Source organism: Antrostomus carolinensis, unplaced genomic scaffold (assembly GCF_000700745.2).
Source record: "Antrostomus carolinensis isolate BGI_N321 unplaced genomic scaffold, ASM70074v2 scaffold1690, whole genome shotgun sequence".
In the NCBI taxonomy this organism is placed as follows: domain Eukaryota; kingdom Metazoa; phylum Chordata; class Aves; order Caprimulgiformes; family Caprimulgidae; genus Antrostomus; species Antrostomus carolinensis.
Window position 1 is genome coordinate 74,610 of NW_010290320.1, and position 13,722 is coordinate 88,331.

Consider the following 13,722-nt stretch of genomic DNA (forward strand, 5'->3'; position numbering starts at 1 on the left):
GTCAAGGGGAAGGAAAGGAAAGTAAATTTTAAAAGCTGTAAAAATAAGAAAGCAATGAGGAACCATCTCTACTGCATGTCAAAATCTTATCAGAGTGTAAGCCAAGGGAAAACTAAGCCCACATGAGCAGCAACACCAAGTACTCCATGTCTGAGTTTGTAGATAAAGTATTAACAATTTAACACGCTACCATTCATTATTCAAAACATTCACACTCACACTGAAACTTCTTGACATCTGTCTTGCTTCTCAGATTTGGAGTTAATAAGAGGAATGGTATTCCCCCCATTAGTACCTGCCAGTGTCCTGCCCATGCAATACAGTCACAGTGCCTTTGTCCTTTTCCTACCATCAAGGCGTTACATCATTCAGTGCCTTAAAAAATTAAAACCTCGCCCCTGTAGAGCAGATTTGTAGCTCACATTATCACATTGTAGACAGCTAGATGCTATGTTGAAGGGTAAAGTATGAAAACATGAGAATCCTGAGGATCTGAGGTGAATTGAAATGAAGAAAGATAAGGTACATAACACAAAGCTCCTAACAAAAAAAAAAAAAAAAAAAAAAAAAGAAACAGTGTGACCCAATTCTGTTGAATTTAGAATAAGAAATTTATCTGGCATCACTGCTTATTTTCTAGAATGCCATATATACTATTAACCAAGAGACACTACGTAATTTAGTTTTCTCTGTTCACTACTATACTGTAATTGAAGGTCTAGAGGATGTGCTTATCGAAAAACTCACACAATTGCCTTGTCTCCATATTTCAAAAGCTCATGCTTAATCTCTAGATATTAAAAGACAAAGACACCATTAGACAAGAAACTTTTTTTTAAAGCTCAGTTTTAGTTACCAAAAGTACTATTTTTCCCCTCACACTTTCTCCTTAGTTTCAAGAAAGGACCAGCCAATTTTGTTTTTCTCTATCCACTTCTTGCGTGTTAGATTCCTGCCCCCTCACCAGGAAGATGCAAAGGTTGGGCTTGGTTTTATTTCTGCTCTTTGAAATATCTCCATTGCAGTTTGATGCCACAGTACTGCTATACTCACAATTTATATATAAAAAAAAAAAAAAATCCTACTGAGTTTGTTTTCTTAAGAGTTTATTTGCTTGTACATTTTTAATTCTGAGCTAATGTTTCAAGAATCGCTGTCTATAAATATTAGAAAAAAGTCTTCTAAATACAGTAACATACAGCAGTTTGCCTGTTTCCTGACAGTTACTCCAGGCAATATACCTAAACAGCAGCTGGAGAAGCTCTGCACCCCAGTCCATGGCAGGCAGTTTCCCTTCTAACAGAGATAAGGACCTTAAGGCACACACAACTCGGACAATACTGACCTTCTTAGGTGAAGCCGTTCTTGCCCCTGTCACGCATAAGGAAATGCAGCCGCTGTTCTTGGTGTTAACATTGTAATTTTAAATTTAAATCTGCAATTTCTCTTCTTATATTTTATGGTACATATACTGCAGGGAACACCCTGAATATCCATCAGTCACGAATAAGGAGCTCAGACTTCCCAATATAACATAGTATGCACTGACTCAGTACTTCTTAGCCACTGGAAAGAATTCCAGCCTCTTTCCTTCATTTGCACCACATTTAAGTCTCAGGTTAACACCGTTACCTTGATTTTCAAATTATCTAAAATTTAACAGCTGAGGTACATAAGAGTTCTGTACAAAGCTGTATAGCAGCCACACAAGCCCCTCATCAGCTGTGTTATGTCTATTCAGCTCTTTCAAGTAGCAACCCACTCACTATTCACTTATCTGCAAACACAGCAAAATATCCTATCAACTTTACTGAGTCTCTCAGACCAACAAATGTTGTATTAAGAGCCACTGTCATATACATTAATTAAATGGCAAGATGTTTTTATTTTATTTCTACATTCAGCTTATAACAAGGTAAGTTCATTCAAAACTTTTTTTATAAGGCTTGAATATCGCAACTGTATATTACAAAGACATTTAGACTTTTTTTTAATAATCAAATATATGTTTTCTTTTTATTTCTTTCCACGCAAACCCCAATCTTCTTATATGAGCACTCTGTAACTGTAAACAGCAACATTAATTTGTACTGAATAATCACAGAATGGTAGGGGTTGGAAGGGACCCCAGGAGATCATCTAGTCCAACTCCCCTGCCAAAGCAGGTTCCCTACAACAGGTTGCACAGGAAAGCGTCCAGGCAGGTTCTGAACATCTCCAGAGATGGAGACTCCACAGTCTGGGCAGCCTGTTCCAGTGCTCTGTCACCCTTACAGTAAAGAAGTTTTTCCTTAAGTTTGTATGGAACTTTTGGTGCTCCAGTTTTTGCCCATTGCCCCTTGTCCTGTCAGCAGCCACCACCAAAAAGAGCCCGGCCCCATCCATTTGGCCCCCGCACTTCAGGTATTTATAGACATTGATAAGACCAATCATATAGCAATACACAGTAAGTAGGAAAATGATTGCTACCTTCTTTTTTCTTGGCCTGTGCATCTTTCTAAAAGGCCCTGATTCTCTTGGTATGACTTGGGATGGATAAATATGTTAGCTCTTAGTTGTAGAAACCAATCATGAATCAAAATATTATCTTTCCTCATAAATACACATGATTATATGGTGTTAACAATAATTTCACAGAATCACAGAATATTAGGGATTGGAAGGGACCTCAAAAGATCATCTAGTCCAATCCCCCTGCTGGAGCAGGAATCTAAATGAGATCACACAGGAAGGCGTCCAGGCGGGTTTTGAATGTCTCCAGAGAAGGAGACTCCACAACCTCCATGGGCAGCCTGTTCCTGTGCTCCGTCACCCTCACCATAAAGAAGTTTTTTCTCACCTTTAAGCAGAACCTCCTGTGTTCCAGCTCACACCCATTGCCCCTGAGAATTTAATTTAATGAGAAATTTAATGAGAATCTTCTGAATAAGAGCTCTCTTCCCCAGAATAGGAAAAAAAATTATATTCCATAATGTTGACATTTACACAATCCAACAATTCCTTAAGCTTAATTAATGCCCTTCCTGCCCAACAAGAACAAGCAAAACTACTTTGCAAAACAATGAAGGAAAATTCAAGGTAAAATCTTTAGTCAGCAACTATTTGAAATTAGCACTGCAAATTCAGCAGATATTGTCAAGGTAGGAAAGGTAATAAAAATCCACAGATGAAAAGAATAAAGTACTCAAAGTATCCATTCCCAAAGGACATTACCAGCACTCAAGTTACAGAGAGAAGATTCTATAGAAATGTTCCAGGACACCTTAGGAGCATTAAGATAGGTTTGACTATTGTCTGTTGCTTTTATGTATCTATTTTTACTTCCGATTTTTTTTTATGTAACTAAGTTTAGTCAGTGTAGAATTGCATCTGGTTAAAATTGCATTTATTAAAACTTGTTGCATCGAAGTTAAAACTTGGGTGGGGGTTGGGGGGGAAAAAAAAAGTAAAATTTATATTTCTATTAAAAGAGTGTTTTCATCTGATGCACTTAGAGTAAGCAAAAAAAAACAAACCAACCCCAAAAACCAACCCCAAACCAACAAAAAAACCCAAAACCAACAAGTACCTTCACACACTTTCAAATTTTAGTAGAAAGCATTAATGAAGTTATTGGTACTTACTCTGCACTGAGAACTCTATGGAATATATTTTTAATAGCAACATCCTGACTCTCAAAAAAGCCCTGAAAACATCAAGATATCCTGGAAAATTAGAAGTACATTTCTAGCTGGAGCACTACCATGTGCACATGCCCAGAGCAGTACCTCTGACACAGAATCACTTGGCTGTTCATCCCAGATATTTGTGTGACTTTTCTCAAGAGCAACTTTGAGCACTTCACTGTTTTCTCCTTTCTAATCAGTCCTGAACATCTCTTTTCACATGCGAACAGATGAGTCACTAGGAAAAAGGACAGTTTGTCATACAGAGGTTACACCTCTACTGCTTTCCCATACCATTCTCAAAAGTTGCTATAGTGATGGACTTGCTCCAGGGTGTGGCAGCCTGTCTTTGCTCAGAACTGGAAGGTGTTTAGGATACATACATCTATAAAACACACCAGATGGGGCAGCTCTGGGAGACTGCCACCATTCCAGTAGCACTGGCTGCATGCTTGAGAAGACACTTTTTCTAGTCCAGCACTTCAGCCTCCTTTGCACAAAGTATGTCACCCCTAGCACCCTCTAGTCTTTATTAAACCATAAGTCTGTTTACTCTCCACTAGCATCTGTAATTAACTGCAAAACACACACTACAAAGCCCATACAAGTGACCCAAAAGTGGGTGAAAAAAAGACTAGGAGTTTTGAGTGTTTAAACAAAAATCAAATGGTGGCTGCCCTCCTCATGCTGGTGGCACGTTCATTCTTTCTTTAAAGTTTTGGGATTAGTTATAATAAAGCTTATACATTGTCATATTTTGCTAAGCTATTAGTAATACTTCATTTTTGTCCAATACCCAGTCAGTAGAAGCTGAGCTCTAAAATGTATTATTTTAGAGATTGATTCCAGTCCAGCTGGCTTGAGGAGGCATATCATAAATTACAATAAAGAAAACTAAAAACTCATTTTATTTTCCCAACAGGTTTTTTTAAGAAATATTTTGGGAGGTCAATGAAGATTAATTAGTTATATACCTGCCAAATTGACAAAAGATATCATATTATCATCTATGGTCAGACATATGAATACAACATAATTATTTTGAGCGTTCCAAGTAGATCTAGAAAACCAGTAAAAAGTCAAAGCCAACACTTCTAATGTGCCATTAAGTGTCCATCAGAAGTTTAGTCTGAGGCAAGATGAATCCTTAGTATGTGAAGAAACCGGATTTAAACGTACCAAATTATGATGCTGCCAGTCACGAAAATTCCCTTTGAGCTGTATGACAATATAGCAATAGTCTTATTTGGAAAGGACTGGTCATTAAATAAGAAATAAATGACAGATAAGGAATCACATCTGGCAGATGCCAAGGCTGGTATTTGTGCATTATTTTTCTGTTTTCCAGTCAGGCTGACAGGAAGTAAATTCATATGGAAAAAAACCTAAAATGTAACATGAAAAAATAGTAATGGTAATAAAATAGATCAAGTCCTCCAATGCATTTTTTCCTCTTGGTCAAGACAACTGTATGTGGGCAGCTTGAATAAGGGAAGCAAGCTCACATTTTCCTGTTTACTAAAGGCCATAAACAGAGAGGTTCAGCTGCCCAACACACAAGAGTACTTGGTATCTAAAGTGTTGCTCGCCAACACTGTTGTTGTAACTAGAGAGACCTGGACATAGGGAGACAATATGAGAGACTATAGAGACATACCTTTGGCTCCACCTATATCAGAACCCATGTATCAATACAGTGAAAAGAAATCGGGGAAAAAAAAATCTTCAGAATAACAAAGAACATCCAGAATGTTTCACCCAAGTATATCTTCCTGAAACATGTAGTAGTTTTTTCAGTAGCATCTGAAAAAAGCAGTCCTAACAAACTTCAATCATGCCTCGCAGTGGGGCACTAACACCAAGAACTGCTGCTATCCGACTACAATCTGAGTGTTCAAACTGGCAAAGTGTGCTGCATGTGGCTGAGAAAGATAGTCAGCTCCAGCTCACCCAGCCAAACAGCACCAACAGCCCTGGCATAACCTTCAGCAGGCAACACAACTGCTTTTTCATAACTTGGCACTACCCTGGTGCTCAGGGAGGCAGACCCAGCCATGTACTCAGCAGGTCACCAAAGGCAGTGTCTAGCATGTTGCACTTGTACTCTTGAGGAGTATCAAATCACACTAACTGAGAGGACACTCACAGTGCCATCGTGGGATTAGACACAGAACTCAACACATCTACTGTAAACTGACAGGATAAGAAGTACTTTTTTCACATACTGCTCTGAGGGTGAAGAAGCAATTAAAAATAAATGGTGTCACTGGAACAGGTGCTCACTAGGATCTGATGCAGTCAGCTCTTGCTGAATGAACAAGTCACCCTGAAATGGAGCATGAATTCAGACAGTTTTTACTACAAATTCTAGCCACTTTTAATGCCTTTCTCACAGAGAAAAGGAAGAACAATTTATCAGGGAGTTTTATTAAGTTGGATCTCTGTTCTTACCAGACAGAATAAAAATCTCTCCGAAATGTCACAAATCAGATTGAGATCACAAGATTGACCAGCAATTTTAGATTTAATAACTCTCTGTTCAAAGCAGGCTTACAATCTGGTAAAGAGAGTGACCTTGGGAATCTTATGAGTCTTGCTGGGATGAAGTAATTTCAGTTTTCTGAACAAGAGAAGGGGAAGGGAAAGGGAGATAAAATCATAGATAAACCCCAGCAAACTACACAGGAGAAAGGCTACTCTAGTGTATGAATTGTTCCTTTATCGCACCTACATAACTTAAAAACCTTAAAGGAATTGGAATTTGATTTCTGTTAAGGTTGGAACATTTTCTCTGACGTGAGTTCACAAATCCTAAGTCATGAAAGGAAAAACAAACACATACTTAAATACATAACTTACAAAAATACAAAATATCTTGTATTACATCCTAAACAATGCTTAGTGGGATAGGAGAAGCTGCCTTAAGGAGAATCTAAAGTACTCTGTCCTAAACTCTACAGGAAACCATTAGATTTAACTGAATGAAGAGTCAGAGAAAAAGAATGGTTTGTGCATTTGGATAAAACAAATTGAAGCACAGACCTATTCAATATGATGTAATTAATGATGAAATATCTACTGGCAATAATGCAAACAGAATAAACTGGTCATGAATTTTTTTACTCCTTTTTTAATTTGTGAAGATATTATTTATAGCTGAAAGTAAATGCAAAACAAAGAAATTGACCCTCCTTTTGTATCAGTGCAGGAACAGAGAAAAAAAAATTCTTACTCTGTACAGATACTGAGGACCTGTTAACATGGTATCTTTTCCATTGCAATACATCTTTAAAAATGAAAAATAAAATGTAAGGAAGGTAGAGCTTCCTCTTGTGCAAGTTTGTTGAATTACTGATTTCCCTATCTGGTTCAGGATGTTGAATACCTTTGCAGGAGGCGCATCAGCTCTTTGCAGTGTCCAGCCATAGAAACTTCAATTGCAAGGGTAGTCCTTCTTTTGATGCAAAAATAAAAATCACTACAAATAAAGATCATCTTAAAAATTAAGTGGTTTTATAGCTCATTCTCTCTATCACCCCAAAACAAGAGGACAACAGTCATCATAGAATCTTAGAATAATTTTGGTTGGAAACGACCTTTAAGATCATCGAGTCCAACTGTTAACCTAACACTGCCAAGTCCACCTCTAAACCATGTCCCTAAAGCACCACATGTACACGTCTTTTAAATACCTGCAGGGATGGTGACTCAAGCAGTTCCCTGAGCAGTCTGTTCCAATGCTTGACAACCCTCTCAGTGAAGAAATTTTTCCTCATATCCAATCTAAACCTCCCCTGGCGCAACTTGAGGCCTATCATTTGTTACTTGGGAGATGAGACTGACACCCAACTCACTACACCCTCCTTTCAGGTAGTTGTAGAGAGCAATAAGGTCTCCCCTCAGCCTCCTTTTCTCCAGACTAAACAATCCCAGCTCCCTCAGCCGCTCCTCATAAGACTTGTTCTCCAGACACTTCACCAGCTTCGCTGCCCTTCTTTGCACACACTCCAGCAACTCAATGTCCTTCTTGTAGTGGGGGACCCAAAACTGAACACAGCACTCCAGGTGCAGCCTCACCAGTGCCCAGTACAGGGGCACAATCACTTCCCTACTTCTGCTGCCCACACTGTTTCTGATACAGGCCAGGATGCTGTTGGCCTTCTTGGCCACCTGGGCACACTGCTGGCTCATGATCAGCCTTTTCCGCCAGGCAGCTTTCCAGCCACTTTTCCCCCCAGCCTGTAGCATTGCATGGAGCTGGTTGTGACCCAAGTGCAGGACCTGGCACTTGGCCTTGTTGAATCTCATACAACGGCCTTGGCCCATTGATCCAGCCTGTCCAGTTCCCTCTGTAAAGCCTCCCTACCCTCAAGCAGTTCAACACTCCCACCCAACTTGGTGTCATCTGCAAACTTACTGAGGGTACACTCAATCCCCTCATCCATCATGTTGAAAGAAGGCATTTTTTTGCCAAGTGGTATAAGTGTTTTGTAAATAGAAATCTTCAGTTACTCTTTTAACAGGCTGGTTTACAAAATCTGAACATCTTGTTCTGTTTAGACATTTAATTATTATGCCTGTCATAGTTTGTTTATTAAATAGAAATCAGTCAATATAAACCTTGCTATGTTCAGAACCCACGCAGCACAGAGAAATATCTCCCCCACACTCAGCCAGGGGCAAAGCACTTCCAAGGTAAACCAATGTAAGTATGTGCTGCAGTATGCTTACTTAATAGCACTGCAAAACTCTACTTGGTGAAACAGCTGAGAGGAGTTTAAGGAAAGATTTATAAAGCAATAGAAAAAATCAATTGCAGGCTCCAATTGTGGGCTCTCTTTCATAACCCGAGAACAAAGAAACATCTAATGAGATTGAAAGCAATGCACGCAACACAATAACTGACCAAGATAAATAATTATTGTATACAACTAGATTTAATCTCTGGAACACCATGTTGCAGGCTACTGTTGAGATCTAAAGCTTAGTATTTCAACAGGAAGACTCAGTTCCTCTGTAGGACACTAAAATTATAGAGTATCCCTTATCCAAAACAATTGAATTTCCAAAGCAAACACAAGCTCTGCCCAAGTATCACCACATAACTTGCTATAGAGCAGAATTGGTCAAAGCCTCCCTACAATCACCAAGAGAACTAAATAGCTTTGGCACTCATGTCATACAGAAAAGCAAATTCGTCCAACACAAATCCAAACACAAAAGAACAAGTGCCTTATTACTCTGAGGACAAAAGAAATTATCAAAATAACAAAACTGTGTCACTGGAACAGAAAGTAAAACAGAATTCACCTCAAACACACACACACAAACCAAGAAAGTCCTCCAATTATCACCAGAGAAAGACAAAAATTGAAAAACAAAACAAGCAAACAACAGTTTTAGTACACCCTATACTTGGGAATCATGAAAAGTAGCTACCATTGCTTCCTTTTCTACTTTGTTATTTCTTAGAGTCTCTCAAGAGACAGGGCCAAACCCACAGCCAGAGGCAGGAGCTATGCCAGCTGCTACTATCACTTCAATGTATATTGGAAACACCGGTGAGATGAGGATAATTAAGGGCACGTACAAGCTCTGTAGGAACCCTAGCATGACTATCAGCAGCAACAAGCAGGAAAGAGGCATATTGAAAAGTAGAAGTTACTGGTAACAAATCAAAATTACCTTGGTTCAAAACACTCCGGATAACAGAGACCATCTCTTAATAGTTGTAATTTCTTCTTTCACAGATTGACATTTTTAGAGTTTACCAGCTGGTTTCAACAAAGCCAAGTCAGTCTTGACTGGCGTTACATCACAGGCTAGCCAAGATTTATTTACAATAGGTCAACCATTAAAAAGAACTATTTTCAAATTACAATAATCTAATTTTATAGATGTAGTGTCTAATAGACCCACAGGAAGATAGGCAAAATTCCCAGACTGCTAAGCATACCCTCTCAACTTAACCCTGGTTAAGTTTGCATCTACAACATTAATGTAGATGTCTCGAGAATTATTTGTATCCCATACCAAGCACAGACTGCAAAAACTCAAATTTTCAGTCATTACTACTTTTTTTTTTTTTTATTCCAATCAGTTAACATTCCTTTTAATAGGAAGAGTCAAAAGTCATTTTTGCTCTTTATGTCCAGCATTCTGAAATCAAATTTTGTGGAACAAACTCAAACAAAACGGGAAATGGTTTGCAGCCTACACCAATCTGACTTCACATTGTGGCAGTTGCAAATGAACTATAAAGCAAGATGCCTTTCAGTTCTTAACCATAGGCTGTTTTTCATCAAGAAGCTCAAAGATTACAAATCATAATTCATAATTTTAGTTTCAAACATATTTTCATTTCTTCAAAACTTGCCATTTCCTGCACATCCTTTTAGATGGGTGACAACAATTCCTTCAGGAAACAGTGAAGGCACACAAAAAAGCCCACTTGTCCACTTCCCTGACTGTTTTTTGCCACAAAGCCCCGCAAATAAATAAATACATCAGTAAAAAGGACGGTCTTTCTGGCAACATACGCAGTAAGTATTCCTTATGTAGTAAGAGTTTAAAGAATTATTAACAAAGAGGAACCTCACGTTGTATTACAAGTGGATCAGAAAGGCTGCATTTGTATTCAAGAGCAAAAATACAATCACAACAACAAAAAGATGTAGGCTTTACAGGAAAATACTGCTTACAACATATTCAATGATTCCTTTCTCAGGCTACAAAAAAAAAAAAAAAGCTCTAGACTTCTGAAAATTCCCTCCTTTTAGTTTCTCTTTTTAAAAAATTCTCACTTGCTATTTTTTGGCACAAGCTCTAAAAATTTCCAGCCAAAGAACTATTCTAGACCACAGCTCTATTTCAGATATATTTTCCTTTAAAATAAAAAGACATAAATGAAATTGATTTTCAGGAGACAAAGCCCTTAATAAACCATCAGTGAAGTTCTTCTCAAATCAATAGCATCCTTTCCTATCAAGCTTCTTCACAAATTCTATCAATCAAAACCAAAAAAGAATTCTAGGATCATATATATAAACTTATATTTGACAATCATTTCATTAAAAAACAACCCCCCCCTCAAAAAAAAAAAAACCACCATCTATTATGATTTGGTCTCAGCATATCCTGCAAACTAAGCGCCTGTTCCTGAATTTCAGTGAAAGTACTCACACAGCAGAAATATAAGAATTCAATTATTCTTGTCTTACTTATTAAAAATGCTTACCCCAAGTACTAAATATATGCCACAGGCAGCAATTGATCTTACAGCACTTCAGTTAAGTCTGCAATATATTTAACACATAAAGGAGCACAGTTTCATCATGTAGAGAAGGATTCAGTGTTAGTAGGTAGCAGCTGCCAGCACTTGGATACTCTTATTAGAAATGGTTTAGGCAGTTTATACACAGAGCATTGATGTGCCTTCTGGTTCAGGCATCAGTAGCGAGATCAAGCACTTGAATCACTCTGTGAAAGGCACCTTAAAATAGAGCTGGGGTCTGAGATCACTTTTATCACTGTAAATGCAGAGCAATTTCATTGACTCTTATGATAAAAGTCAATGTGCTGGATTTACTTCCAGGTGCCACTAACACAGTCCAGGAGAGACAAGAGCGACACACACCAACCAACAAAAAAATGAGCAAATATGAGTATTATTTGTAAAGGCAGATTGGTGTAACCCATACAAAGAGACAAAAGCAATTAATCTTTTACACATGGAAAAAAGAAAATCCTGGTTTTCCATAGCACTGTACTTCATTCTCACTCTGAATTTTTTTTGTTTGAAGAATACAAAGTGAAGAAGATTAGGTTGTTCCTTGACTAGGCCTATGAAGCTACCCAGAACAAAATGGGAGCCATTAGTTGATACAACTAAGAGGAAAACATGGTGCAGCAGTTGTTGCGCATGGTGAAGTCGTGTGCAGCACATTGAAGCCAATGAGCAGAAAGACTTTCCCCTCATCTGACCTAGTTCTGTCAAAGATTCACACATGGAGATAGTGGGTGTAGAGGTGACACATGCAGTATCTTTAAACATTTTGGAAGACAACCACTCACAGTGAAGAATACCTAAGACCCTGATAGAGAAAGAAAAGCTAGCTGAACTCTAGAAAATTCAGACAAGATATTAGAAGGCCACCCAGAACTGTAGGCATACAAGAAAGTGAACAGATTAGGGTCAAGCCATTTTACAACAAAAAAAAAAAAAACAATGCTGGGAAAAGTGCTAGAAGGATGGTTGGACAAAGCTACCTGATGTTACAAGTATGTCCTATTTGAAAGGTGCTACAAATTTAAAGAATCTCCTTTCCCCTCCCCCATCTTTTTTATATTATTATTTTTCCAAGCAGGATGTAAAAAATATTGTAAAAGTCCAGTATAATTGCAAAATCATAAACCAGTTTGCTGGATTGTGAATTGCTGCTGACTGCACTGTGCCAGGTGCAACATAGAAAGGCACAGTCTCAAAGGGCTTTCACACAAAATCAACAAAGAATAGCAGAAATAGGGAGAAAGGACTAAAAGAAATATTCATTTTTCATTAGCTTATTCTAAAAAAATAAATATAAATTATTTCCAACTTACTGTATACCCAGCCATTGGGAGCTGTGGAACAAGTTGCCCAGGGAAGGCTGTGGAGTTCATCCTTGGAGCTATGTAAAGTGCAACCGTGCACGACCCTGGGCAACCTGCTATAGCTGACCCTACTATGAGCAGGGGAATGGACTGGAGGATTCCCAGAGGCCCCTTCCCACTCCAGAAATTCCCTGAATGGATTTCTGAGAAGTTATTTAAGGATGACTGTTTTTCCACAAAGTTGACAAAGTGCTCTATCTACAGGTTAGAGCCTTGAAAAAAAGCAGAATACAATTCTGAATGAAGTCTACAAATGTTTGTTGAATCACCTTTACTGGTGGACAGAAGGGGACCTTGGACAATGTCATGTAGGAGAAGCACTGATCATCACTGATGAACAGATTCATGGATGACTAACAGTGAGGAGTGGCAAAATGTAATTCACAGTCTGAAAATGAAAGGTCAAGAAAAAAATCTAGTTGCCTACTTACATCTAAAGTTAGAAGTTACACACCACAGTGGCAGGTGTCTGAGGCAAATCTTAATTCAACATAGTCAATACTCCAGTCTTTCTTGCTATATCACTGATTTTCTTCACAGTTCCTAGGCAAGCCACTCTGCCAATTAGGGGAGGGCAAAAAAACAGGAATATATAAAAGGTCCCTCTATAGAAGAGGAACAGCAGGTGTTAGGTCAAAAGTGATCAGTGACCTACCTAGAGAAAGAAAAAAAGCTTTTGATGAAAGAAAGACATGGCAGAATTGGGAACTATGTGAGCCACCTCAGTACTCATTTACTGAAATTTAATGGGCTTTGAACCACGCTTACAAAATAATTGCACTAACACTAGGGTCTTGCTCAAAACATACCACAAAAAATAACTCCAAGCAGTGTGCTTTATTTTGTCAAACCAATCTCCAAACCAGGAGCTCAAAACAAGAAACCATTTCTTCCTCTGTTACCTACTCTTCCCAATTACACCACAGGACTATGGTAATTACTACATGCCATTATGTAACACATACATGTTCTCGTCCACCCCAAAAGAGAAGTTTTGTTTTGTTACCTCTTACCGACAGTTATTTTGACAGTTCTTTTCTGAGAGTCCATCCTCATCTTCTCCCATAATATCCACTGCCGAAAATATCAGTGCAACCAGAATTGCAAAGCAGCATACCAGTGCAAAGATCACAATGCATCTTTGCTGGGACTGAAAGAGATTAAGATTAAAAAAATTTTAATGGCATGAATTCATTCCAGTCAGTGACCTGAGACTCTAAATCTTTTACATAAGATATAAAATTCTTTGAAGACTTTACTGCCATAGCTGTCAACATGAAACACACCTCAGGCTGAAAACATTCTCAAAACTGTCCTTCAGGTATCACCTTGAGATGTATTTTAAAATTCTCAGCCATTGTTAAATAATTCATGTCACAAATAACATTCATAATTTAAACTGTTT

At 38.2% G+C, this 13,722-nt stretch overlaps 1 protein-coding gene across 1 annotated transcript in view; it reads right to left on the reverse strand.

The window, feature by feature from the left end:
* The window catches only part of LOC104528524 (inactive phospholipase D5-like), a gene marked incomplete at its 3' end in the record, with an annotated part of 79,710 nt that extends 66,221 nt beyond the window's left edge, over nt 1–13,489 (reverse strand). Inside the window, exon 1 of the mRNA XM_010172559.2 lies at nt 13,324–13,489. Within this exon, the coding sequence (XP_010170861.1) occupies nt 13,324–13,373 (50 nt within the window). The remainder of the gene's footprint in view (nt 1–13,323) is intronic.
* Between the last annotated feature and the right edge of the window lie 233 nt (nt 13,490–13,722).